At 54.1% G+C, this 22,215-nt stretch overlaps 10 protein-coding genes across 10 annotated transcripts; 5 read left to right on the forward strand and 5 right to left on the reverse strand.

Moving 5' to 3' along the window:
• Window positions 1-2,798: 2,798 nt before the first annotated feature.
• On the reverse strand, window positions 2,799-3,809 carry POSPLADRAFT_1147085 (hypothetical protein; the record flags this gene model as incomplete). Its single annotated transcript, XM_024486022.1, has 5 exons — window positions 2,799-2,963; window positions 3,131-3,147; window positions 3,171-3,228; window positions 3,428-3,661; window positions 3,738-3,809. 5 exons carry the CDS (start codon window positions 3,807-3,809, stop codon window positions 2,799-2,801), a joined length of 546 nt encoding a protein of 181 aa, XP_024338120.1.
• Window positions 3,810-5,752: 1,943 nt separating this feature from the next.
• POSPLADRAFT_1058240 (hypothetical protein) lies at window positions 5,753-5,993 on the forward strand (the record flags this gene model as incomplete). Its single annotated transcript, XM_024481013.1, has 2 exons — window positions 5,753-5,904; window positions 5,933-5,993. 2 exons carry the CDS (start codon window positions 5,753-5,755, stop codon window positions 5,991-5,993), a joined length of 213 nt encoding a protein of 70 aa, XP_024338121.1.
• Window positions 5,994-6,561: 568 nt separating this feature from the next.
• On the reverse strand, window positions 6,562-7,643 carry POSPLADRAFT_1074901 (hypothetical protein; the record flags this gene model as incomplete). The annotated part of the gene is made up of 5 exons (XM_024482756.1): window positions 6,562-6,822; window positions 6,885-6,954; window positions 7,006-7,233; window positions 7,293-7,548; window positions 7,618-7,643. 5 exons carry the CDS (start codon window positions 7,641-7,643, stop codon window positions 6,692-6,694), a joined length of 711 nt encoding a protein of 236 aa, XP_024338122.1. The 3' UTR covers window positions 6,562-6,691.
• Window positions 7,644-8,134: 491 nt separating this feature from the next.
• On the reverse strand, window positions 8,135-9,062 carry POSPLADRAFT_1074902 (hypothetical protein; the record flags this gene model as incomplete). The annotated part of the gene is made up of 5 exons (XM_024482757.1): window positions 8,135-8,265; window positions 8,315-8,384; window positions 8,438-8,665; window positions 8,721-8,970; window positions 9,031-9,062. The coding sequence occupies 5 exons, from the start codon at window positions 9,060-9,062 to the stop codon at window positions 8,135-8,137; spliced, it is 711 nt and encodes a 236-aa protein (XP_024338123.1).
• An 836-nt stretch (window positions 9,063-9,898) lies between these two features.
• POSPLADRAFT_1146134 (hypothetical protein) lies at window positions 9,899-11,056 on the forward strand (the record flags this gene model as incomplete). The annotated part of the gene is made up of 1 exon (XM_024485886.1): window positions 9,899-11,056. The coding sequence occupies one exon, from the start codon at window positions 9,899-9,901 to the stop codon at window positions 11,054-11,056; it is 1,158 nt and encodes a 385-aa protein (XP_024338124.1).
• A 972-nt stretch (window positions 11,057-12,028) lies between these two features.
• POSPLADRAFT_1074903 (hypothetical protein) lies at window positions 12,029-14,276 on the forward strand (the record flags this gene model as incomplete). The annotated part of the gene is made up of 4 exons (XM_024482758.1): window positions 12,029-12,167; window positions 12,234-12,738; window positions 12,796-13,855; window positions 13,905-14,276. 3 exons carry the CDS (start codon window positions 12,029-12,031, stop codon window positions 13,817-13,819), a joined length of 1,668 nt encoding a protein of 555 aa, XP_024338125.1. The 3' UTR covers window positions 13,820-13,855; window positions 13,905-14,276.
• POSPLADRAFT_1040438 (hypothetical protein) lies at window positions 13,721-14,276 on the forward strand. Its single transcript, XM_024477747.1, has 2 exons — window positions 13,721-13,855; window positions 13,905-14,276. The coding sequence occupies exon 2, from the start codon at window positions 13,989-13,991 to the stop codon at window positions 14,253-14,255; it is 267 nt and encodes an 88-aa protein (XP_024338126.1). The 5' UTR covers window positions 13,721-13,855; window positions 13,905-13,988; the 3' UTR covers window positions 14,256-14,276.
• Window positions 14,277-15,817: 1,541 nt separating this feature from the next.
• Window positions 15,818-16,649, reverse strand: POSPLADRAFT_1146725 (hypothetical protein; the record flags this gene model as incomplete). Its single annotated transcript, XM_024485973.1, has 2 exons — window positions 15,818-16,292; window positions 16,399-16,649. 2 exons carry the CDS (start codon window positions 16,647-16,649, stop codon window positions 15,818-15,820), a joined length of 726 nt encoding a protein of 241 aa, XP_024338127.1.
• A 509-nt stretch (window positions 16,650-17,158) lies between these two features.
• POSPLADRAFT_1047549 (hypothetical protein) lies at window positions 17,159-20,170 on the forward strand (the record flags this gene model as incomplete). Its single annotated transcript, XM_024479314.1, has 6 exons — window positions 17,159-18,587; window positions 18,645-18,823; window positions 18,875-19,382; window positions 19,539-19,591; window positions 19,686-19,893; window positions 20,055-20,170. The coding sequence occupies 6 exons, from the start codon at window positions 17,159-17,161 to the stop codon at window positions 20,168-20,170; spliced, it is 2,493 nt and encodes an 830-aa protein (XP_024338128.1).
• A 713-nt stretch (window positions 20,171-20,883) lies between these two features.
• Window positions 20,884-21,830, reverse strand: POSPLADRAFT_1047550 (hypothetical protein; the record flags this gene model as incomplete). Its single annotated transcript, XM_024479315.1, has 5 exons — window positions 20,884-21,014; window positions 21,064-21,139; window positions 21,202-21,429; window positions 21,487-21,736; window positions 21,802-21,830. 5 exons carry the CDS (start codon window positions 21,828-21,830, stop codon window positions 20,884-20,886), a joined length of 714 nt encoding a protein of 237 aa, XP_024338129.1.
• Window positions 21,831-22,215: the final 385 nt, after the last annotated feature.

Genomic DNA, 22,215 nt, shown 5'->3' on the forward strand with positions numbered 1-22,215 from the left:
CACTCTCGAATAGTCGTAGCGTCCTGTGTAGTATAAAATCGGTCGTAGTTCTCCCTAAAAATACAAGATCCGGTCCCCCCCCTCGAGTTCAGAGCTCATAAGTCGAGTTCGCCCCGCGTCTAAACTTTCAACTGCGTCACTTCGTCCCTCGCTGCGTAACTTCGAAACCTCGTCCACTGCGTTACTCGTCGATACCGTCTCGACGAACCCTTCGACTTCGACTATTGTCGAAGAAACTGCGAACCGCGCCCTAGCTAAGTACACCCTATCGAGTCGTGTCCCTTCCTTCTACGATACATCGAAGAGCTCTGCCGAGCTTCGATCGTCGCTAACTTCCCACAGCTTTCGAGTAGCTTCGACGACGTGTCGAAGCCACCTCGTACCTACCCGTTTGTTCGTAACTTTTCCCAAGGGCGTTTCTCGTGTTCACTCGAACCGCGGGACACCTTGCTGCTAACTCCCCTCTCATTAGACTATAAGCCGTCTCTCTAGTCCCTTTAGGTCGCACCCAGGTTAGGGGTTAGGGTTTCGTAGGTCGTATCAGCGTGTCAAAAGGCAAAGGCCCATAGACAAGCACGTGCCGCTCCATTAAACCCTAATCCTGTGCCGGAAAACAACTGGGAGTTCATATCAGTCGATCTGATCACGCATCTTCCGGAAGTTCACGGACACAACTCTATCCTTAATTTCGTCGATTTGAAATCGAAGGACTATATTTCGGTGGCCACTTCCGACACGTTGTCTTAAGAAGGCTTCGCAAACCTCTATCTGAAGCACGTTTTCTCGAAGCACGGACTATCTCGCCGGATCTTTTCAGATCGAGGCCCACAATTCGTTTCTAATTTTATACGGGACGTTTACAAGAAGCTCGGGATCACGGGAAACCCTAGTACCGCGTATCACCCGCAGACGGACGGGCAGACAGAACGCGTCAATCAGGAACTCGAGACATATCTTCGGATCTTCGTCTCGTACCGACAAGATGATTGGCCGGACTGGCTCCCAATGGCGGAATTCGCTCATCGAAACCGCAAACATTCATCTACCGGCTTCTCGCCCTTCTATTTAACACACGGACACGATGCCTTCACAGGCGTAGAAACGAGGAAGGAGATGAAGAACGAGTCGGCAGCACAGTGGGCTGAGAAAATGGCTCAATTGCAAAAAGAAGCTAGCCAGGCGCTAGAACTTAGCAAGGAGTCGATGAAAAAATACTATGACCGCAAGAAGAAGGATGCGCGGGAGTATAAAGAAGGAGATCTGGTATGGGTCGAAGGGACCAATATCAGAACAGAAAAGCCAAACAAAAAGATGGACGACAAGCGATACGGTCCTTTCCGTATTGAGAAAAAGATAGGCGCAAGCGCCTTTAAATTAAAGTTACCAACGTCTTGGAAGGGGATTCACCCCGTGTTCAACGAGTCGCTCCTTTACCCTTACGTTGAACCCACATTCCCTAATCAGGACTCTTCTCATACGATACCGCCGCTTGTAGATCAACCGGACGCTGTAGATGAGATTCTGGACTCTCGAGAACGTAAAAACGGACTACAGTACCTAGTTCATTGGAAGGGCAAGCCCCGTTCCGAAAACACATGGGAACCACGTAGCGGACTATTACGTACATCGAAGGACCTTTTAGATAGATTCCACAAGGACCATCCGAACGCGCCGAAACCCCCGAGTATTCGTATACCAACGCGAGTACGCTTCTCGGAAACGGTGGAAGTAGCGGAGGGACCGGATGACCAAGAATGGGAAAAATGGGGAAACAAATACCAAAGATGGCAAGAGCGCAAGAAATTGCACTCTTTACTATTACACGCGAACCTTGAACCAGACGCCGAGCACGTGATCCTACCAACGCGCTTAAATATCGGCCATGTCTGGTTCTGCGACTCCCAACACCGAGTTCGCTACATCGCGGTCGTAAATAATCCATCTCCCCACGGCAACGAATTTGCCTATCCTATTCAATCCGTCCTCAAAACCCGCGAAAACATCATATGTACCCATCCGGAAGCGCGCCTATACGAACATTCGAGTGGCTTACCTCTCAACGTCGCACTTTGGTAGATGTCCAGCATCACCCTATGGGTTTTCTTCGGGATCGTCGCCTTCTGTGGCACGGCCGGAGTAATATTAGTACTGGCTAAGTGGTATCGACCACAACGCGGGACGGAGCATATCGAGCTCCAACCCCACCCCGAACGCGGCTATACGTCGCTCGTCATCAATCGGGACGTCGAACCCCAATTACCGCCGCCCGTCTATATCCAAAACCCGAGTGAGTGGACTCTCCAAAACCCACAACGCGAGGACGCGTCGTCCTAAAGAGGGGGGTAATGTTACGGTTCTTTCATTTCGGACGCATTACTTCGGACCACGGAACCTTATCTCTATTTTACCATATATGTCTTTTGTTTTCTCATGCCTATCTCGGACCTTACCTATGTCACAGATATGCTCATTCCTCTTCACATATGCTCTCTCATGTAATATGTAGTTACTCATGCGGTTTGTACAATATATAAGCAGACTGAAGCTGAGGGCAATCCTCAGTCTTCAGTTGGCACTTTCAACGCTAAAAACCTAGCCGTGTCAGCATGTGCCCGTCCAGCATGCCTGGCGAAGCACGACCACTTGGGCATTAGCCGGGTCGGTCAAAGCAGAGGGCACGGACATGATGCTTGAAAGGTGTTGCAGGAACGGGCAAGGTCAGGCTTGACTCAAAGGTACATCCTCTCATCCTTCCTATCAGCGTCGCACCGTCGGGTCACCGACGGTCAGAAGATTGGCTATCTTCTGAGTTTTGTCCTACGAAGCCACTCCGCGAACTTGGGAGCTTGGAATGTGCGAAGGGTGGTGCTCGCGTCCGGCGTGAGGTCACTGGCCATGACTCCGTCGGACACCGCCGCCCTCGTGTAGCCCCATGGATTTCTCCCCTCGTCCCTTTCACCGAGCTATCGACAAGGTACAACATACAAGATCGAGAATGGAGGCCGAGCACACGCAATCCGTACGAGGAACGGTGGTGGAGGCCATCCTGCTTCGGGTCCAGGGACGGGCATCACTGGCCGTCTTCTCACGAAGACGTGCCGCGAAGAATCATGGGCGGATTGCCGCTCACGATTCTGGCTGCGTCGCCTGCGGGCACGTAGCAAATGAACATAGGCCCTCCAAGTCAATGGCAGCACAGGAACCGATGCCCGACGGCGCAACAGGAACCTACGCCAGCCGACACAGGAGTAGCAAGCCTTCATGGAACTTGACTCGGTATCGCATTCGGGGCGGTTAGCGATGGCCGCATAATGGAACCTATGAACGTGCCAGCGTGTCGTTCAAAGAAGCTGCTGAGGTGGATCGACCGGTCGGCCCCTCGCCTATGCAGTGGTATGCCGAGGGTATAGTGCCTTGCGCCACGTACTGATGCGCGTACTGTGTTCCCCGCCGACCCCGGGTTGCACACGTGCGCGCATCCTGGAGCGACTGCCCCTTGACGCCATAGAACGAGCCTGGTAGTCATGGCACGAGCTCCGCCAATGAGTGGTCTCACACGGGGACGACGACGTATGAGGGGAGGAGGGTTTACTAACGAGACGAGTGCCTTGCCCTTGAGTGCACTTCGCGGCGCACGTTCGATCGCGGGCCCTTCGCGGGTCTGCGCCGACGCGTGTAACTCGATTTAGACTACTCCGGGTCTGCTGCCTCATGAGTGAATCAATTTTTGGACTTACCTCACCTCTTCGTGAGGTTTTTTTCTGCTTCGCGGGAGATATGCCGCCCAGGCTGCTCTTGTCACAAGCCATTGTCCAGTGATGTACTCGCTCATTTGTGGCTTACAGATTTTTCTTCGTTGACTGCCCGTATAACAGCGCTTGAGGCTGTGATGCGCTGGGTATTAATGTATGAGCCCCTTTACTGTTGCAAACGGCGTGCCTATCTATTTGTACGGTATCCTAGCTATGTATGCGTGCTCTTGTCGAGGTCAAATTGGAGTGTATATCCGGCTGCACCCCATCCCGATGCGATTCTCTAGCAGCCATTGTTCGAGACACTCCACGACCTTTGTGAGACGGCAACGCTCACAGAGAACGGGTCGGCTGAACGCGCTACGCACGGCGAAACTCGGTTGAAATGTAGGACATACTAAGATAGGCCCCACGCATTCTCGACCATCTAAGAAGTTATTATGATTGAACGTAACGGAGGCGACTCGAACACAGCGTTTTCAGTCATAGCCATGGTATAGAATATACTTGAGGCCGATAGCATAATGTGAGCTCGGAGGCTGACGCCAGCCATTGAAGAGAATGGCCGTATTGCGACAATGTACTTACAACACCGTTAGACCATACAACATGACATAGTCGAGGTGTTCGTGTGAGATGTAGATGTCCAATCATATATGATGGTGAATTATGTATATATTGAGCTGCCTGACCGAGATCGTTCCGGGAGTATATATTTAAATGGCCTTATTTATGTCAGCTAATCTGTGAGCCGAAACAAAGTATATATACACACTAGAGAGCGAAAAACAAAACTTGGTTAGATAGCGAGCAATCAGCAGTCATATAGCCAGCATGATTACATCTTGTGATCTACGTCACTCGGAGGCATAAAATAATATCTCATCCATTTCCCCTGTGCCAACGAAATGGACCGCACCGCACGCACATTACCCGTGATCGAGGCTTCCCAGTATTGCAGTTCTGCTTGAGACGGAACCGCTTCTCCAGGGCACAAAGTACGAGTAGATAGGTCATTGACACCGAGCGCGATGCAGCGGACTGATGGCACTTGTTCCGCAATAAAAGCTGCAAACTGATCCTCAGGCTTCTCGCCTGGACCCAAGTCACAGCGTCCCCCCAGTCTTCCGACATCTGTCACGGAAGGAGGCACTTTACGGATTTGGAGCTCGAAGTAAAGAAGATGAGGCAGTAGAGGAAGCATGAAGGTGCTGTTCTATGATGTGGGTTGATCAGGACAGACATTTGTGGGCCAGTCAAACAAACACGCATACCATCCACCAGAAAAAACCTGCCACTGGGTCAACTGAAGTCGTTCTCCACTTGAGATCGAGGCACTGCAAATGGGGTACAGCATGACCCAGCTCACGCCAAAATCCTCTCCTGCGCTCTTCGATGAATGAATCGTCAGATACCAGGCTGATAGCCGATGGTGAAATGCGCTTCAAAAGTTGGAGCACGGCAACCTGGTGCAGCGTCGGGTTACCTCTGTATCGCATGTGACGGACCGGAATTTGGACGTTCCAACCGGGCAGACGATATGTATTGGTTTCAAGGTAATCCAGCCTGCGTTGCGTTGCGGACCATCGATATATAATGGGGTCGTTATTGGCAGAGTAGTGATATAGACTGCGAACATTGGGGAACAACCGCAAAAGCATCGCCACATCAACCGCGCAATTTCTAAGACAAAGCTTGTCGATGAGCGGCATCATACCCCGGACCCTAGTTCTGGCCTGCGGTAAGGATGGCAAGTTCTGGCCGTGAAAATCTACACTGAGAGTGCGAGTCGAAGAGAGATTATCGATTGCCCATAGAAGATCGGACCATGTGATTCGTCTGCGTGAGCTTTGCTGTGTAAGGCCAATTTCCAGAACGGTGGGCCTGCTCTGTACATGGACGAGGGTGTCCAGTGATTGGTACGTTGTGATTCCATCTAGACGGAGACGAGTCAACCTGGAAAGGTGTATCAGAGCCATCCGCAGCTCAAAACATGCACGATGCTCCTGGTAAAGAAGCGGTGCCGGCAGGAACGCAAGACTCTGCAGGTTCTTACACTCCCTGAGGAGATTGCAAAGCGGACGGGCGACCTGGATGGCGAGCTGCTCGAGTTGTACCCATTGGAGATGGATGTCCAGCTGGCGAAGCCTATGTGCGCGATTCGGGATGTCTGAGAGCAGGAACGTGCAGGCCTTGGGCACATTTTTCGGCAACGAGATAGAGACAGAAACGCAAGCCTGATCAATTGCGATCTGCCGTAGAGATCTGGTTGTGGCGCTCAGGTGGAGAGCGTCGCGTGTATTGAGGTGGAACAAGATTTTGAGCAGGACGTCGTAGTTCAATTCAGGAAGTGTTATGCGTTGGCGAGGCTGAGGCGCCTGGACACAGCACAGTGAATCCATCAGCAAACCCGGCGAGGCTGAGACGACTCACCTGTGCGGATGTGAAGCTGCTAAAGCGCTGAGTAGCTATATCGGGCCAGACAGTAGGTCCCGAGATGTCTAATGGTGCGTTTTGTGTTTTATCTCCAAAGAATGGCCCCCTTAAAAGCGAGGGCGGCATCATAGCGAGCTCGGCGTGGGTGATGAACAATGCAAGTAGATATCCACGATCATCTATGCCTTTAGTCTTATTTGCTTGTGTTTGCCCGGTGGCATGGACACAGTACAAGGCGAACATTGAACACCTTTGTTAGTCTCCTATGAGCAGAACGTGATACGCTTCCTTCAACCTACGCACGCTCCAGATGTACATGTATAACGTCGGCTCAGCAAAACCAGGAGGTTGGCTCGACAGGCTTGTGATATCTGGGGACGTCCGATTTCACATGCTGTCTCAGGTGACAACACCTCTCAAGCAGCATTGATATCAGGACGATTCAATTTTCTACGTGAGACAGCATGCAAACTATAACGCAGTATGTCGGGTGTCCCGCACTCCTACCATGGGTGCTGAGTACCGTTGTACCGGAAGAACTTGCCCGAGTCTGCGGGTGTGAGCGCAGTGACCACCTTAACGATGCCTGATACGCTCTCCTCGGGCTCGAGAATCGCACCCGCACCACCCATGGCTGGTGGAGATGTATTAATGTACTGGCTTCATAGGACACTGTTAGGATGGGGCAGCACGCACCAGTCTTGACCCATCCTGGATCGAGAACAATCGCAGTGAAGTCGGGGCGTGCCTTTGCTTGCTTATACGTCTAGAGGCCCGTCAGTACCGGACCGATGCGCGAAGAGCAAGCTGGGCGCACAAGCATGTTCAGCGCGGTCTTGCTCACGCTGTACGACGTGCACTTCGGGCCGCAGTCGAGGCCGATACTTGCAAGGCCGCTGGTCATGTTTACAATCACTTTGCGGAAGCCGCGCTCGAGGTGCGTGTGGTAGAGCTGTGCAATGAGTGCTGGCGCAGCGACGTTTGTCTGTAGTACCTCGAGGAACTCGGTATACGAGAGGTCGAAGGGGGAGTCGTCGCTTGGATTCTGCAGCGGATCATGAATGATCGTAAGAGACGTCGATCAGAAGCAGTGAGATGACGCACAATCCCAGCGTTATTGTAGATGTAGTCGATGCCGCGTCCTGCGAGGACGGCATCGACAGCGCCGACGGATGCACGGATGGAGATCTCGCTGCTGACATCGAGCGGGACGATGTGCAGACGATCGCCTACTTTGCTCTTGAGCGCATGCAGGTCGGTCGCTTTATCGGGGGTCCGGCAGGCGGCGATCACTGTGTTTGACACGGTGGATGAGGCCAACAACTGGCGAGTCAGCTCAAAGCCGATGCCGCGGTTTGCGCTAGAGACAGCCGCCATTAGACTGAAAGGCGCGACAACACCAATAGTAAGACCGCAGGAGTGTGCTCACCCGGTGATGAGCCAAACGTAGGACATGTTGAGGGGTGGGGGAGCACCTGCAAAGAGTGAGCTTATATATCATTGCTGCAGACGTCGCGGAGGACGGAAGGGTTGGCTGAAGAGGAGGTCATCCCGTCGAGGTCACTTGAGAGGGGCGCTCGGGACAGACGCGTCAGCGGGAAAACCTCGGAGCGATATGGATGCTGCCGCCGTGCTCACTCTCGGCCCCGCCATCCTGTTTGTCCGCATCATCATCAGTCTCGTGCTTCTGCCAGCTGTCTTGCCGATTTTGTTAGTCTTTCCCCGCGCTAAGTGTTGTCAGATTTCCGCCTCCGGTGTCGTTCCGTCTCCAACTGGGCTACACCAGTTTTGGTCTCGACATCATAGTGAGATCTCATGCTTCTCGTGAGTCGTACATCTATCAGGGCTTGAACACAATGCCATTCAGGCCAACCTCCTACATGGGGTTGCGAGACGTAGATCATGACATGAGCGACTAAACATACAGTCCAAGGGATAGCCAACAGCTACCACACAACCTGCTCTCCATCGTGTCTGTAGAATTTTCCCGAATCCTTCGGCGTCACCATCTTTGCGAGCTCAATCTGCTTTGCGACAGTCTCGTTCGCCTCCATCATTGCGTCCGGCCCGCCCATATCTGAGCACAAGCATCAGCTCCACGATACCACGATTGCGGCGGTCCTCACCAGTCTTGACCCATCCTGGATCTATTACGTATGCGATCAAGTCCGGCCGCGCTTTTGCTTGTTTATATGTCTAATCATATATCATCAGCTTTCCTGCCGCCCCCAGCATGGCTCCACACGCACGAGCATGTTCAGAGCAGTCTTGCTGACGCTGTACGTGGCGTTTTTCGCGCCGAAGTCTAAACCGATGCTTGCCAGCCCGCTCGTCGTATTCACGATCACCTTACGCCGGCCACGCTCGAGGTATGGCAGATACACTTGCGCCATGAGTGCGGGACCCGCGACATTCACCTGAAGCGTCTCCAGCAGCCCCTTGTACGAGAATTCAAACGCCGAGTCGTTCCCTTCTGTCTGCCGCGCGACGCTGGATCAGCTCGTTACATTTCCGAAATCACAACCAGCTCACTATCGCGGCGTTGTTATAAAGGTAGTCGAGTCCGCGCCCAGCAAGTATCTTATCGACTTCCTTGACAGATGCGCGGATGGATGCCTCGTTTCCCGTGTCAAGCGACACAATGTGTAGACTGCCCTTCGCGCTACCCTTCAGCGCCTTCAGCGCCGACGCGCCATCCGGCTTGCGGCATGTCGCGATGACGAGGTTGGAGGGCGAGGCGACGAGCTGGCGCACCAGTTCGAGCCCTATCCCACGCGATGTGCTGCGCCGAAAGCGTAGCTCGTCAGCTATCGCTCTGCCATGGACACTCGTCGCTGCTCACCCCGAAATCAGCCAGGTGGTAGATTCGGTCATGGCTAGCAGTACTTGAGCCAATGTTGGTCGATTCGGTTGCTTATATACAGGTATGTCAGCATCCTTCTCTTCTTAGCGGATTGAGTTTCGTCATGAGGGCACCACTTCACGCTGCGGGGAATTCTCGGCACGTCTTCGCTGCCTTTTCATCCCGATAATCGTGCCTCAAATGGTATTGACGTAACCAGTGCACCATGAATACTGAACGCCTACGACGAATATTGCATTCGGTCGCGTCACAACGATATCGGCGATGATGTCGCTTGGTGTCAATACCGACCTGCAGGCTGCGCGACACACATGTTCCTGATAAACAGGGGCTACAATTAATCAATTTGTTTTGAGGTTTTCAGGCAAACGCTAAATCACAATAAGTGGTTAAAACCTTTGAAAAGACAGATCCAGAGGCTTTGAAAGTTCGTGTGGCTGACATGAACAGGGTCGGTGGCGCCTGGACTCCAAGACACGCGATCACGTGATGGCGTTGCGCTGCGGCTACAGCGCGTGTCAGCCACGACGGTGCTTTGTGGACTTCTCTTGATTGCGCTCTGAATGGCGTGGGTATTTCTATGACACGCAGCCTCCGAGACCAGGTGGCTGCAGAGTGCCTATGGACCGGTCGCAGGCTAACTCACGGCAACGTAGGTGGCTCACCTATCTTGTATTCTGCTTCAGGCGATTGATCGTACGTGATCTTGCGTTGGGACGGTCCACTCTTTGCCACATCCAAGGCGTATATATTCCCCTCCAGCATTGACCTCCTTCCTTGTACCTGATCACGCTTGCATCCCGCCACATTTGCACGTCCCGCTTTGATTTTCTCTCAGTACACAGCAATGGCATCCACTACGTCTGCGTCGACTCCGCGTTCCACTCCGCCCTCGATGCCCTCACCCTGCAGGTCTCCCGTCGTCGGTCCCAGGCCGTCGCGCCGCGTTCCACGCCTCAGCCTTGTCCCTACCAGTTTGAGCTTCACGGAGGACGTGGAGAATGAGCTCGGCAAGCTCATGACTAGTGGCTCGCCGCGCTCCGCCACCCGCTTCCGCGTCACGACCGATAACCACCCGGACTCGCTGCCGCCAAGCCCACGCCGGCCTGCGCGCGCTTTGCAGGAGTCGGGCAACACGATGATGGCTCCTGTATGGGAGGAGCTGGACGAAGGCAGCGAGGACGAGGGTGTTCAGCACGGCACGACGGTCAAGGAGCAGGAAAGGAGGCACGAGGCAGGTGAGGAGCTTGTTTCGCCACGCGTCTTCAATTCTAGCAGCCAGACGATTGGGTACACGCCCGGGAGCCCCCTGCGCCCCGCGCACTCGCTGAAGGAAATGGGAGGCCTTTTGGACGAGTCGATCACAGAAGAGGACGAGGAGGACATCGCGGACGACGCAGAGTTCCATCTGGACTACTCCGAGATCGCACGGGAGAAAAGGCCCGGACTCGTTCAGGAGCGTGGCCGCCATATTTGTTCACAGAAGGGCCACTTTGCAGGCCGCCCCGTGGTCGAGCAGGATGGCAGTCATAACATCGTGCAAGAGGGGACCTTCGGCATTGGTCAAGAGGACTGCAAGGTCGGCGCGGGACATCAAAACAAGGAGAAGAGGCCTGATCCTCCGCGGCTACCAATGGGAATGCGCTGGCTGGAGACCAGGTATGCGGACCGGCGCGGATCCTCAATCTTGCCTGTAGACAATGACGGCGAGTCGTCGCCGACGCACAAGCTGAGGATGCGAGGAATGCTATTGCGTATGAGGGATGACATACCTGCGGCCAGCGGCGGGCCGCCAGCGCTCAATCACGCTTTTACAGTGTCCAAGGAGCAAGGGTCCTCTGCGAAGGCGAAGGCGGTGCGAGGTGGACCCACTCTCGAACATCCCATAGTGAAAGCTGCGACGGAGCTTACCAAGGCGGTACCGCGCGCAGACGCGCCCACAGCGCTCGAGCCGTTGCGCTCTGCCAGCTGGAGACAACTTCATTCTGCAGAGACAGACTCTTAAAAAAGGCACGAGCAGGACGCATCGTTGACGCCTGTTATTATGCTGTCTGAGTATGCGTCTTCGGATTGCCTACTCGTGAAAGACTAGAAGGTCAGAGTGATGAGCCGTGTGTGTAATAACGAATGTATCTTGGCGCGTCGTTCGTTGTCTTGAAGGTTATGTGTGCGAATAGCAGGATTACTTGTCACATGAAATCAAGGATGGTTTATCTATCCACGCCGATGATGTCAGCGGTTGATGCAATTGCTTAGAACGCGGTTGGGTCCTCTCGCGACTCCCATCCCGTATAAGCAATCATTCTTTCGAAGACCTTCACTTACATTAGAATCGGCGACGACGCTACAAGTCCAAGGTTCCTCTGTGACTTGCGGCTTTGAATCAGATCGTCCCGGCCACCTTCATTATGGTTCATCATACGCTGAGTTTATTCTGGAGCTAGCCTCCTTGTCTAGCCATCTAGACGCACCCCGTCCTCTCATACAATCGGTGATAAACATTGTGATTGTTCGTGGAGAAGAGCGAAGCAGTGCTGAAACGCGTATCAGCATTTGCGTTAGTCAGTCAGCTTCGTGCTTGCCCGCAGCAAGGGTCGCTCACAAAAGGTATTACTGAAGTACGTATTGCTCAGCTCACAAGCCGCTGACCGAGAAAGCCCTGTTGCTGGCGACGATGATTACAGTCTCCAAGGAGGACTAGCCCAAGCTGAACATTCGTTTCGGTGCTTTCAAGGTGACAGTGCTGGCGAAATGTGACCGTCGACGGCCCTTGTGACTGTCGATAGCGGCTTGCGTGACTGCTATGTCACGGAGAGTGATCGATCGGATCGGTCAGCAGGATCTTACTCATTATTACCGACAGTCGACCGTTTTTCTTCATTCTCCCGACCTACTACTACTCTTCCATAGTCCCCTCCACACCTTCCCGCACTCACGACCACACAATAATTACACAAGAAAGCTGGGAATACGACCTATGGAGTTCGTCGCCCCTCCTCCAGTCCACCGAGTGCTCTGCGCAGATTGCGGTACACCCATTGTCCCGAACTCTGCAAATCTCTGTGTGGCATGCTTGAGAAACTCCGTTGATATAACAGAAGGGATTCCAAAGCAAGGTGCGCTCGCCTCGTCTCGGTAATCTATCTTACCCCTGATAGTGCTGATCGTCGGCTACAACGCAGCATCGGTTTCATATTGCCGCAATTGCGAGCGGTTCCTCTCACCCCCCTCGACATGGGCAATCGTGCAACCCGAATCGCAAGAACTCCTCGCCATCTGCCTGCGCAAACTCAAGGGCCTTAACAGAGTCCGCCTCACCGAGGCGCATTTCATTTGGACCGAGCCGCACTCGAAGCGCCTTCGCGTCTCCCTTACGATCCAGAAGGAGGTCCTCACCGCCACCATCCTCGAACAAGTCTTCGAGATCGAGTATCTCGTGCAGTATGGTCAGTGTCCAGACTGTACCAAGCTCGCCGCGAAGAACACCTGGAAAGCACTGGTGCAAGTGCGCCAAAAGGTCCCGCACAAGCGTACTTTCCTGTTCCTCGAGCAGCTCATCCTCAAACACGGCGCACAAAAAGACACAATTTCGGTCAAGGAGGTCAAGGATGGGCTGGACTTTTTCTACAGCCAGCGGAGTCATGCGCTGAAGATGGTAGAGTTTCTCAATGGGGTTGTGCCAATACGGTGTGTGGTCAAACGTATCTGACCTCGAACCCGGAGCTCACTGTCAATCCATGTTAGGTCAAAATCTTCAGAACAGCTGCTCTCGACAGACACCCACACGAACACCGCCAATTTCAAGTACACTTACTCTGTGGAAATCATCCCCGTCTGCAAGGAGGATCTCGTCTGCATCCCCCAAAAGCTCGCCCGATCACTGAGCAACATCTCCCCACTCACCATATGCTCGCGCGTCGGTAACTCCATTCATCTCCTCGATCCCGCCACCCTCCAAGTCGCCGAGGTCAGCTCACCTGTCTACTGGCGCACGCCGTTCGACTCGCTCGCGACAGTGACCGACCTCGTCGAGTTCACCGTCCTCGACGTCGAGCCGTCAGGCTCGGTACGCGGCAAGTGGGTGCTCGCGGACGCCCAGGTCGCGCTCTCGGGCGCGTTCCGGTCCTCGCACGACGACGACGCCATGGACGAGGACCCGGCGTCCTCGTCGCAGATCTTCCACACGCGCACGCACCTCGGCGGGATCCTGCAGCCGGGCGACGCCGCGCTGGGCTTCTTCCTCAGCAACGCGAACTTCAACTCGGACGCGTTCGCCGCGCTGCCCGCGCACCGCATTCCGGACGTCGTGCTCGTGAAGAAGGCGTACCCGAACCGGCGCAAGAAGGCGCGCGCGCGGCAGTGGAAGCTGCGCAGCATCGCGAAGGAGGCGGGCGAGGAGGGCGAGACGGGCGCGGCGCGCGGCGTCGTGGGGCGCATGGGCGGGCGCGACCAGCGCAAGGTGGAGGAGGACTACGAGCTGTTCCTGCGCGAGCTGGAGGAGGACGAGGAGATGCGCGGCGCGGTGAATTTGTACCGGGCGAGGGTGGACAGGCCGGGCGCGGGCTCTGGGCTGGCGGGCGGGAAGACGCGGAAGAAGACGCAGTTCGCCATGGACGTGGACGAGGGCGCAGGCGCGGCAGATCCCGCTGTGGTTTCTACTTCTCCCGCGGACGAAGAGAAAGAGGAGGACGAGCCGGACTTCCCGGATGTCAAGCTGGACGAGCTGTTAGAAGACTTTGACGAGATGACGCTCGGGGATGATGCGTAATTTTATGGCCTGCATTTATCCCACCATCTACACCGTGTATGTATTGCTACTGTCGGCTTGATAGATTTGGTTCACATCTTCACAGATCTTGTTGTTCACGCTGTGTGAGGTACACGCATATACGTGCACTGGGGTATCAAATTCGCGGAAATCAAAATGGGCGTAGCTCATGCGATCGTTGTCAAACCGCGACTATTGTCAGGGATGTGTCGCTCAGTTGCTCATGAAAGATGAAGACCACACCTTTCAAGGCTCGCTGCAGTCCGCAGGCACTGCGTTCCAATCGAGGCGCCTAGGCTACCAAGTACCTTTCTCGATAATGAACCTTGACCGGCGCTATGGCTGGAAGCAGGAGTCCTTCTTCTTGGCCGCACTAACATTCACCCTCGTCATGTGCTCTATGGATAGTGTTACGACTGCAAATAGCCATCTTTGAATACAGCAGTGTGGTCCTGTACGTGTGATCCTACCGTGTTCTCGTTTCTTGTGTCGTTCCGTATTACAGCCAGTTGTGAGCGACGTTTCCTGACACCAATAGGCCATTGATCTGCTATGCTTCCTCGTCGACGCGTGAAAGCCATTGACTGGCCTCACAGTCGCGTACTTGCAAGAACACTGGTGCTCATGATAACTCCTCTTCATCATTGGACGTCTACTCTAGCCCTACCCCGAATGTTGCCAGTCCTGGGTCCAGAGCGCATTCACGGCGACTCCGCGAGCAGGTATTCCACGCTCCCGACTGTCTTCTCTGACACATAGGCGCTGAGGTACCCATTGGCACGAGTCTTCCGAGCGCGGCGACGCACTCATTCAGCCTGTACAGCGAGGAAGCGGTAGGGTGTAAGGCGACCATCTGGTCGTGCAGGGATGCGTGGGATTCCTTGATTTTGCGGCAGTCTTATGTCTCTGTACGAGTGCTACAATGCTTGTGTACATGGGCGCATCGTTCACTGATGGTATCTGGGACTATTCGTCACTATTCTGTGTCCGAGAAAGGTCTGCCTGTCCGACTGCGAGATCAATGTAACCTCGAGTTCACAGAGAAGATCTACACTTACGACTGGGAGGACGCCAAAAGGAAGACGGTGATAACCTTGGAGACAGGGTCAGCGGATTATAGGCCGTGGTCAAGAAATCAGCTCACAGGATTGCCTTCATATAGAATGGTTCTCACGCTGGTGACGAGGGCAAACGACAAGTTCGACTACAAGCTGCGCACTCAGCCGCGATCGTCCAAGAGCCGGTATACACGGTTCGACGGAGCTACTGCTTAGGGTTGTCCTGTGACTCGTTCTCGTGGCATACCCGAATCTAGTCGTATGACTGGATCAGGAGGTGCCTGTGTAACCTAAAAGTTGTATATTTTACCTTATGTCTGCGGCAGCCTACGCCTGAATGACAGATGCGACTGCTAGCGACGACACGAGGCGGTATCTGAGGCAGTTGACAGGATGAGTCGAGTGATGCATGTGGAGAAGAGTTATGGACAGATTGTTCTGACTGTATGATATATGGTTGGGTATGTTGGAACTTGGAATTGTGGCAAGCGCACGCCATAGTATTTGGTGTCGGTTGTAGTACCTCGTAGACTTTGCGCGAGCTGTCCTGTACGTTCCTTACGTGTTTGACAGAGCTCAGACAAACGCGATATATCTTCGTTGATCGTTCTCGCTTCGGGTCTCGGACAAACTTTAACAGGGTATCACAGCAACCAATCCTGAGCATCGCGTAAGATGAGGCTCCAGATGCACATGCAAGATCATACCATGAGCTCGTTTGCAGATTGACGGGCTCATCATACACAGAGCCATGACTCTGCCAGAAATTTCTCAAGAATATCGCCTGTCTTGTTTATGGGATACTTTGGATCACCTAATTGAGTAGCGCCAGTGACGCAGAGAATGCTGGGCCACAGTGGACATCATTTCTGCAAAGTGGTATCAGCTGCCCACGCTTTGTGATCACGGCAGAAAAATGAATTACAATTCCTTCTGAAGCTTAAACCCTGCCGCTGGTAGTTGCGGAACCGAGCCGGAGAAGATAATATACAAGAACTATCGGGACCGACGATCCCACATGCTCTTTGAGCTTTGACGCGTCGCTCGGACCGTCAGACAACAACCTTCTCTTAACACGGACCTCATCGGTCGTCGTGTCTGCACACCGTTTTCGCTTCGGCGGGCGAGCCATGGTTTCTAAAGGCGCGCGTAGGTTGATGTTGGAGGTGACCGCGGGAGCCGCGTCTGGCTCGGCGACCGTGATTTTCGTCCACTTGCGGACGAGTATATGCCTTTGACCGAATGAGGCGCTGTCCTTGGCCTTGGTTGCGTCGCTCGAAGTGCTAGAGGTCCATGCCCTCTTTGCGCAAGCGTCATCAGTGCTCGTGTCTGCGCATAGCTTCTGTTTCAACGGACGGGAGACATATTCTAACGATGGTGTCCCCGACACTCGTGCAGTGGACGATGTGTATATGCTCAAGACTGAATGATGCGTCATCATCGGCTTTGGTCGCGTCGTTCGAAGTGTTGGGCGGCAGTGCTCTGCGCGGACCTCATCAGCCCTACTTAGTGTCCGCTGACCGTCTCCGTTTCAGCGTGATGTCTTCTGATGGCGAGGAGTCGGCGTCTGGTTTGGCAGTCCTGATATAAGTGCCATCGCCAGTGGGTTCATGTTTGAAATCGTAATCAAAAGAGATGGATGGCGCACGGCTGAGTCCAGAGACGGATGTAGCTGGCGGAGAGCTTTCGCGTGAAGAGGAGCTGCCAGTGTCGTCCGAAAGCGCAGGAGTACTTTTGCGTGGAAGGTGCTCAGCAGCGCGTATATTGAACATATCAGGAATAAAGATGCTAAGGCCATTCATTTTTCCGTCGAGTATATCGCGTATTCAGCGAAACAGCGACGATGGTGTAGCGCGAACAGTGCCTTTAGCGGGCGCTTAGTCAGCGCTACTCACGTCTCCCACGTAAACACCAAGGAGACCAAGTAGTCGTGAAAACACCATCTATATCGAGACTCTTGACCCGAAAGTGAAGGCTCCGGAGGCGCGAAAGACTATGTTTGCTCGCGAAAATCTCCCGGCCCACATGCGCGAGATTGAGATCGAAGCAATGTTCCAGCTCATGGGCGGTTCCGATCGTGAGGACATGACGCCGTTGAAGTCGAGCAATGAGGGTTTTCCCGATTTCAAGGTTGAAGCGGATCTGCAACCTATCATCGTATGTTTTCAATTCTTCCAATGTTGAACTCTGTGCTCATCAGGACGATGATGCTCAGTGCCATGAGGTTCACGACGCGTTCGAGTTAGCGCGGTCAGACCAGCACGGGTCTAAGCCGCCACTGATGGTTCTTGATGTTTCGAACTCGTACCTATCTAAAAAGGGAAAAACCAGAAACGATTGCGCAATCTACTTCAACAATGAATGCGGGAACGCGCTGAGGATTACGGGAGATGAGGCGCCAAAGAACAAAGCCTCCAAGAAGGATGCAGTGCCTGAGAAGGATGCGATGCCCGAGAATAAGAGCCCTTGGCTCGGACGTCGGTCGTGGGGAGAAATGGTCTCGGTGATAGAGGTCAAGGCCGTGCCTTCGTCCCCCGCATTCTCATTCCTCAAGCCCGAGGCCAAATTTAAACCGAAACAAGAAGAGCCCTTCATTCGTGCTAAACTCGAAGGAGGCTCGGCAGCTCTCCATCAGTTCGCCGAGCATATTTCCCAGACATTTGCACGCCAGCACCGCACGCACATCCACGCACTTTACGTCTTCATGGACCAAGCTCGTATCTGCTTGTTTGACCGCTCCGGGGCTCTCGTCTCCAAGCCCTTCTACTACGGGACGCAGAAGGCCGGCCCAACGTTCCGACGGTTCTTTTACCGTCTTGCCGGCATGACCCCCGAGGAGCTCGGCTATGACCCTAACGCCACTCGTGCTGAATCGCAAAAGATCGAGGAGTTGCGGCAGTGGGCGGCCACTCTGTCGGGATATCAGCGCAAAGTGGCATATGAAGCGCTGTGCTTCCCCGACCTGCAGTCAAATGAGACTGTGTCGGAGGCGGACGAGACTGCGTCAGAGGCAGACGGGGCTACGCCAAAGAGGATGACCATACCTGCAGAATGGCCTATTCACAAAGTGGTGTTGGAAGCCCAGCCGTTAGATGGTGAAAGGCAGTTGGACAGTAAACCCCTTGCCTCCGTGACGGTCTACATCGGCAAACCATCGTTCACCATTCGCTTGTTGTTCGCTCGCAGTACTCGAGGCTATAATGCCATCCAGGAAGTCGACCCGCATGCAGAAAACCTCAGGGATAAGTATAAGCTCCGGTATATGAAGGACTACTGGCATATCGTCCGCGATCGAGTGCGCCTGGAGCATCAAGTTTATCTTCGTTTTGCAGAAAAGCAAGTCTTGAGAACCAATCTTCTCACGTGCTTGGCCGGAGGGGATGTCAAAGGCAGAGAGGGCAGATGCCAAGAGACGCGAGCAAGTTCCCACAGGCCGCAGAAGAAGGCCCACGACGCAGAACAGGATGATCACGACATGGAAATGGAAGACCAAGCCTGTGAGAAGGATGCCACGGGGAATGCCTACGATAACGAGGAGGACTTGGAAAGCGAGGAGGACTTGGAAAGCGAGGTAGAGAGTAGTAATCCATACCCGAGGAATCCCACCATCCGCCGGCATTATCAGATTCTCCTCCAGGAGGTGTGCCAACCTCTCTCAGATTTCGAGGACTTCTCCGAGTTGTGTCGGATACTTGCTGGCGCTTTGAGGGGTATGTATTGCTCAGTATTTGGATGCTCCCAAGTGTGATGTGCTGACTTGACGCTAGGGCACGAAGAGGCGTGGCGCGCAGGGGTCCTCCATTGCGATATCAGCTACAACAATATACTCATCTACGATGGGACGGACGACCAGGGCAATCACGTCCGAACGGGGAAGCTAGTTGACTGGGACCTGGCCAAGTACGCGGAGGACATGAACCAGCCCGCGCGCAATCCCTACATAACGGTAGGCTTCGTTGTGGATTATCTACGACGTGTTCGCTGAATTCGTGTGTAGGGAACGTGGTTCTTCCGTTCTGCAATATCGCAGAAGTACCCAGATCGGTCGTATGGCCCCTCTGACGACATTGAATCCTTCGTCCACGTCGAGCATTATGTCGTCGCGCGTTTCCATCAGAGTGACGCCACAAAGACCCTCGGCAGCTTCATTAGCCCATACAAACAATACGAGAAGGTTGGTGACGTCGTGGTTGGTGGCGCCAGGAAGTTCAGCGCCATGTGCAAGGTGGACCCCCCCATCGTTCCTGAGGGGAATTGGAGCCTCGCAGAGCAGCTCTACGCACTGCAGCAACTATGCTCTGCTCATTACAAGATGTTCCTCAAGGAGTCAAAGCCTGAGGATCCTCCGCTAGTTCGCGATCCGCAGCCAGAGTACAAGCTCAAAGATCACCAAGCCCTCCTGAAACATTTCGATGAATGGGGTTGCAAAAGCAAGTGGGACTCCACGCACCTCAAGCGCAGCGAGGACCTTTTCCTGCCGCAAAGGAGAACAGCTACTCTTACTCGTATCCTTTGACTACCCTCACTATCGACGAGGATGTCGACTCTGCGGACCCTGTATCTGAATCCATGTCTCGTTGAAGGAAGTTCTCTCTAGCATCCATCTACTTTGTACGCAACGGTCTTATGTTTAGTATGAATTGTGCGACTGTTTGAATCAGAGTGGCTCATCGTCCGAGCGACTACAGACGAGAAGGGATTCAAGCCTACAAGGGTGGAATAATCGACATGGAACTGCACTGTCACCCTACCTGTAGACCCCCAACATCCACATACACGCGTGTCTCCACGCTGCAGTGATCCCGTAGGAATGCAAGAGCCAGACTCTTCCCGCCGGTCTCCCGCACGGACACCCCGAGTCCGCGGTGTTTGAGTCCGCGGCGTTCACTTCAGAATGCGCCACACTTGCCCGGCAACTGCGCGCATCGTGTCGCGCTACTCCCGCTCCTACCTCCGCGTTACCGAGCAGCGCAACCGCCACGCCATGGTCGCCGCCTGCGCTCACGCCAGGGACGGGTGGGAGCTGGCCGAGCACGGGCGCGCCTGCGCGAGACGCCCCAGGCGAGACGAATAGCGTGTGTGGCGTCGTGCACGTCGAGCAGACGCAGTGCGCCTGGTTCAACAGGCGGCCTGCGATCTACAGACAACATGCAGCGGTCGGAGGTGAGGCGGGACAGTGAGAGAGAAGCAAGCGCGGATGCAAGAGCACAGACAGCTTCTGGAACATGGCGACGCCCTTGCGCACGTTGGCCAGTGCGACGTCCTGAGGGGTGCACACGACGATGGCGCTTGACCCGGATAGCCATGGACATGCGGGATGTGACACTAGAGCGTATATGCAGCACGGATTGCACCCGTAAATGAACGGGAAGACAAAAATACAGATCGGATAGGCAGAGATAGCGTCGCGGCACTACACGCAAGATGTAGATCATGGAAAAGAGGCGTTGATGGCGCATGTCTCGCATGGTGAGACAGGTAAGACATAGAGTAAGAGATGTGGGACTAGGCATAGCACACATATGCATAGCCACCGAATGAGATTGAAGCGTGATCTCAAATTGGGCAGCACATGTACGACCGCTGTGGCAGATTCACGCGCGGACGCTTCCACGTGCGGGTGCTCTCACTCTCGGCGCACGCAAATCAGTATGCGCATCAGCGCAAGCGCCGAACACCGGACGAGACAAGATGCGGGGAAACACGAGCTTGCGACGGTGCTCTTACCGACGCCACCCTTGCCACTGGGTACGGCGAAGACCTTGGTGACGTAGGGGATGGCGCGGTTTCGTGGAGGGCAACCATTGGGGGCGCGAGGTTGTGGTCGCAGCGCGGGAGGGTCTGGAGGATGCAGTGAGTGGTGAGCGTGTGAGTGGGTACTTACACTGGGCTCACCAGGGGTCGTCATGTGCGTGCACAGGGGAGGTTGCGAGGTCACGGCAAAAGAACATGGCATGCGGGGGGGGGGGGGGGAATACGTCTGCATATCGGCAGCGATATCCTACATTACCACGGTAGGATCTCGCCAGTATAATCGAAGAATTTTCCAGAATCCTGCGGCGTCAAACCCGTTACTACCTTGAGCTGCCCTTCAACACTCTGATATGGCTCGAGCACGGCATTGGGTCCTCCCATGTCTGCGGAACGGCTTAAGCGACCATGTTCATGCAGAATCAATGACAGTACACTCGCCTGTCTTGGTCCACCCGGGAGCCAGCGTGATCACGATGAGGTCGGGTTTAGCCTTTGCCTGCTTGTACGTCTAGCCAAATCAAGTCAGATATTGTCCGGTATGTTGACAAAGCCGACTGGGACGGAACATACCAGCATGTTAAGCCCGGCTTTAGTGACGCTGTACGCAGAGTATACGGAGCCCCGATCGAGCCCGATGCTGCCAAGCCCACTCGAGACATTGATGATGACTTTGCGATTGCTCTTCTCAACAAGGGGAAGGTAAACTTGCGATATCAGCGCAGGCGCCGCGATATTGATTTTAAGTGTTTCAAGCAAGTCTGAGTACTCAAAGTCGAAGGCAGGCTCGATACCCGGGCTCTGTAAGATCGGTCAATGTCTGCAATACCTCAAACACGTCTCGTCGATATCACTTACGATCCCAGCGTTGTTGTAGAGATAGTCGAGCCCTTGATCACCAAGGATATCTTCGACTGTCTTAACCGAGCTCCTGATGGAGTCGGGGTCGCTAACGTCCAGCGGAACAACGTGAAGCGGCCCTTTTGAATCGCCCCTAAGTGCCTGCAGCGCAGTAGCTGCGGCCGGATTGCGACATGTCGCAATGACGAGGTTGGCGGGAGACCTGATCAGCTGCCTTACGATCTCGAGACCAAGTCCACGTGAAGAGCTACAATGTGAGAGTCCTCATATGCTCGCAATAGCGACCAGGAATCGTGAACGACCACAGCTTACCCTGTAATGAGCCAGGTGGAGGTCGCCATGATGTAGTGGATAAGGAGTGAGCACTGAGGAATAAGTTGTAAAGTTTTCCTGTGCGTTTTGAGTATCAATCAGAGCCATATGCCGTCGGCAGAGCACATACGTCAGTATAGGGTTCTCCGAGTAATACGCGTTGGGAACACGCATGCGGCTTATCAATCAATTGACTCCGTTACGCTCGGAGGGCCACATATTCGTGCAATAGCAATTCAGAGCTTGCCCAGTGACTATGAATCTCAGGAGGGCTTGTTGATATCATTGTCCCGATCACTCAGAGCAGGAGAAGATTACCGGGATGGACGGATCCATACCGCAAGGACTGTGGACTCATTGGATCAAGTCACCAAGATGTATGAGGAACGTATACAGATAGAATACTCACGAGTT

This window comes from Postia placenta (genome assembly GCF_002117355.1).
Source record: "Postia placenta MAD-698-R-SB12 unplaced genomic scaffold POSPLAscaffold_9, whole genome shotgun sequence".
Taxonomy (NCBI): domain Eukaryota; kingdom Fungi; phylum Basidiomycota; class Agaricomycetes; order Polyporales; family Adustoporiaceae; genus Rhodonia; species Rhodonia placenta.

Coding starts and splice junctions, on each gene's coding strand:
- POSPLADRAFT_1040438 (XM_024477747.1), top strand. CDS start 13,989: ATGCGATCGTTGTCAAACCGCGACTATTGTCAGGGATGTGTCGCTCAG.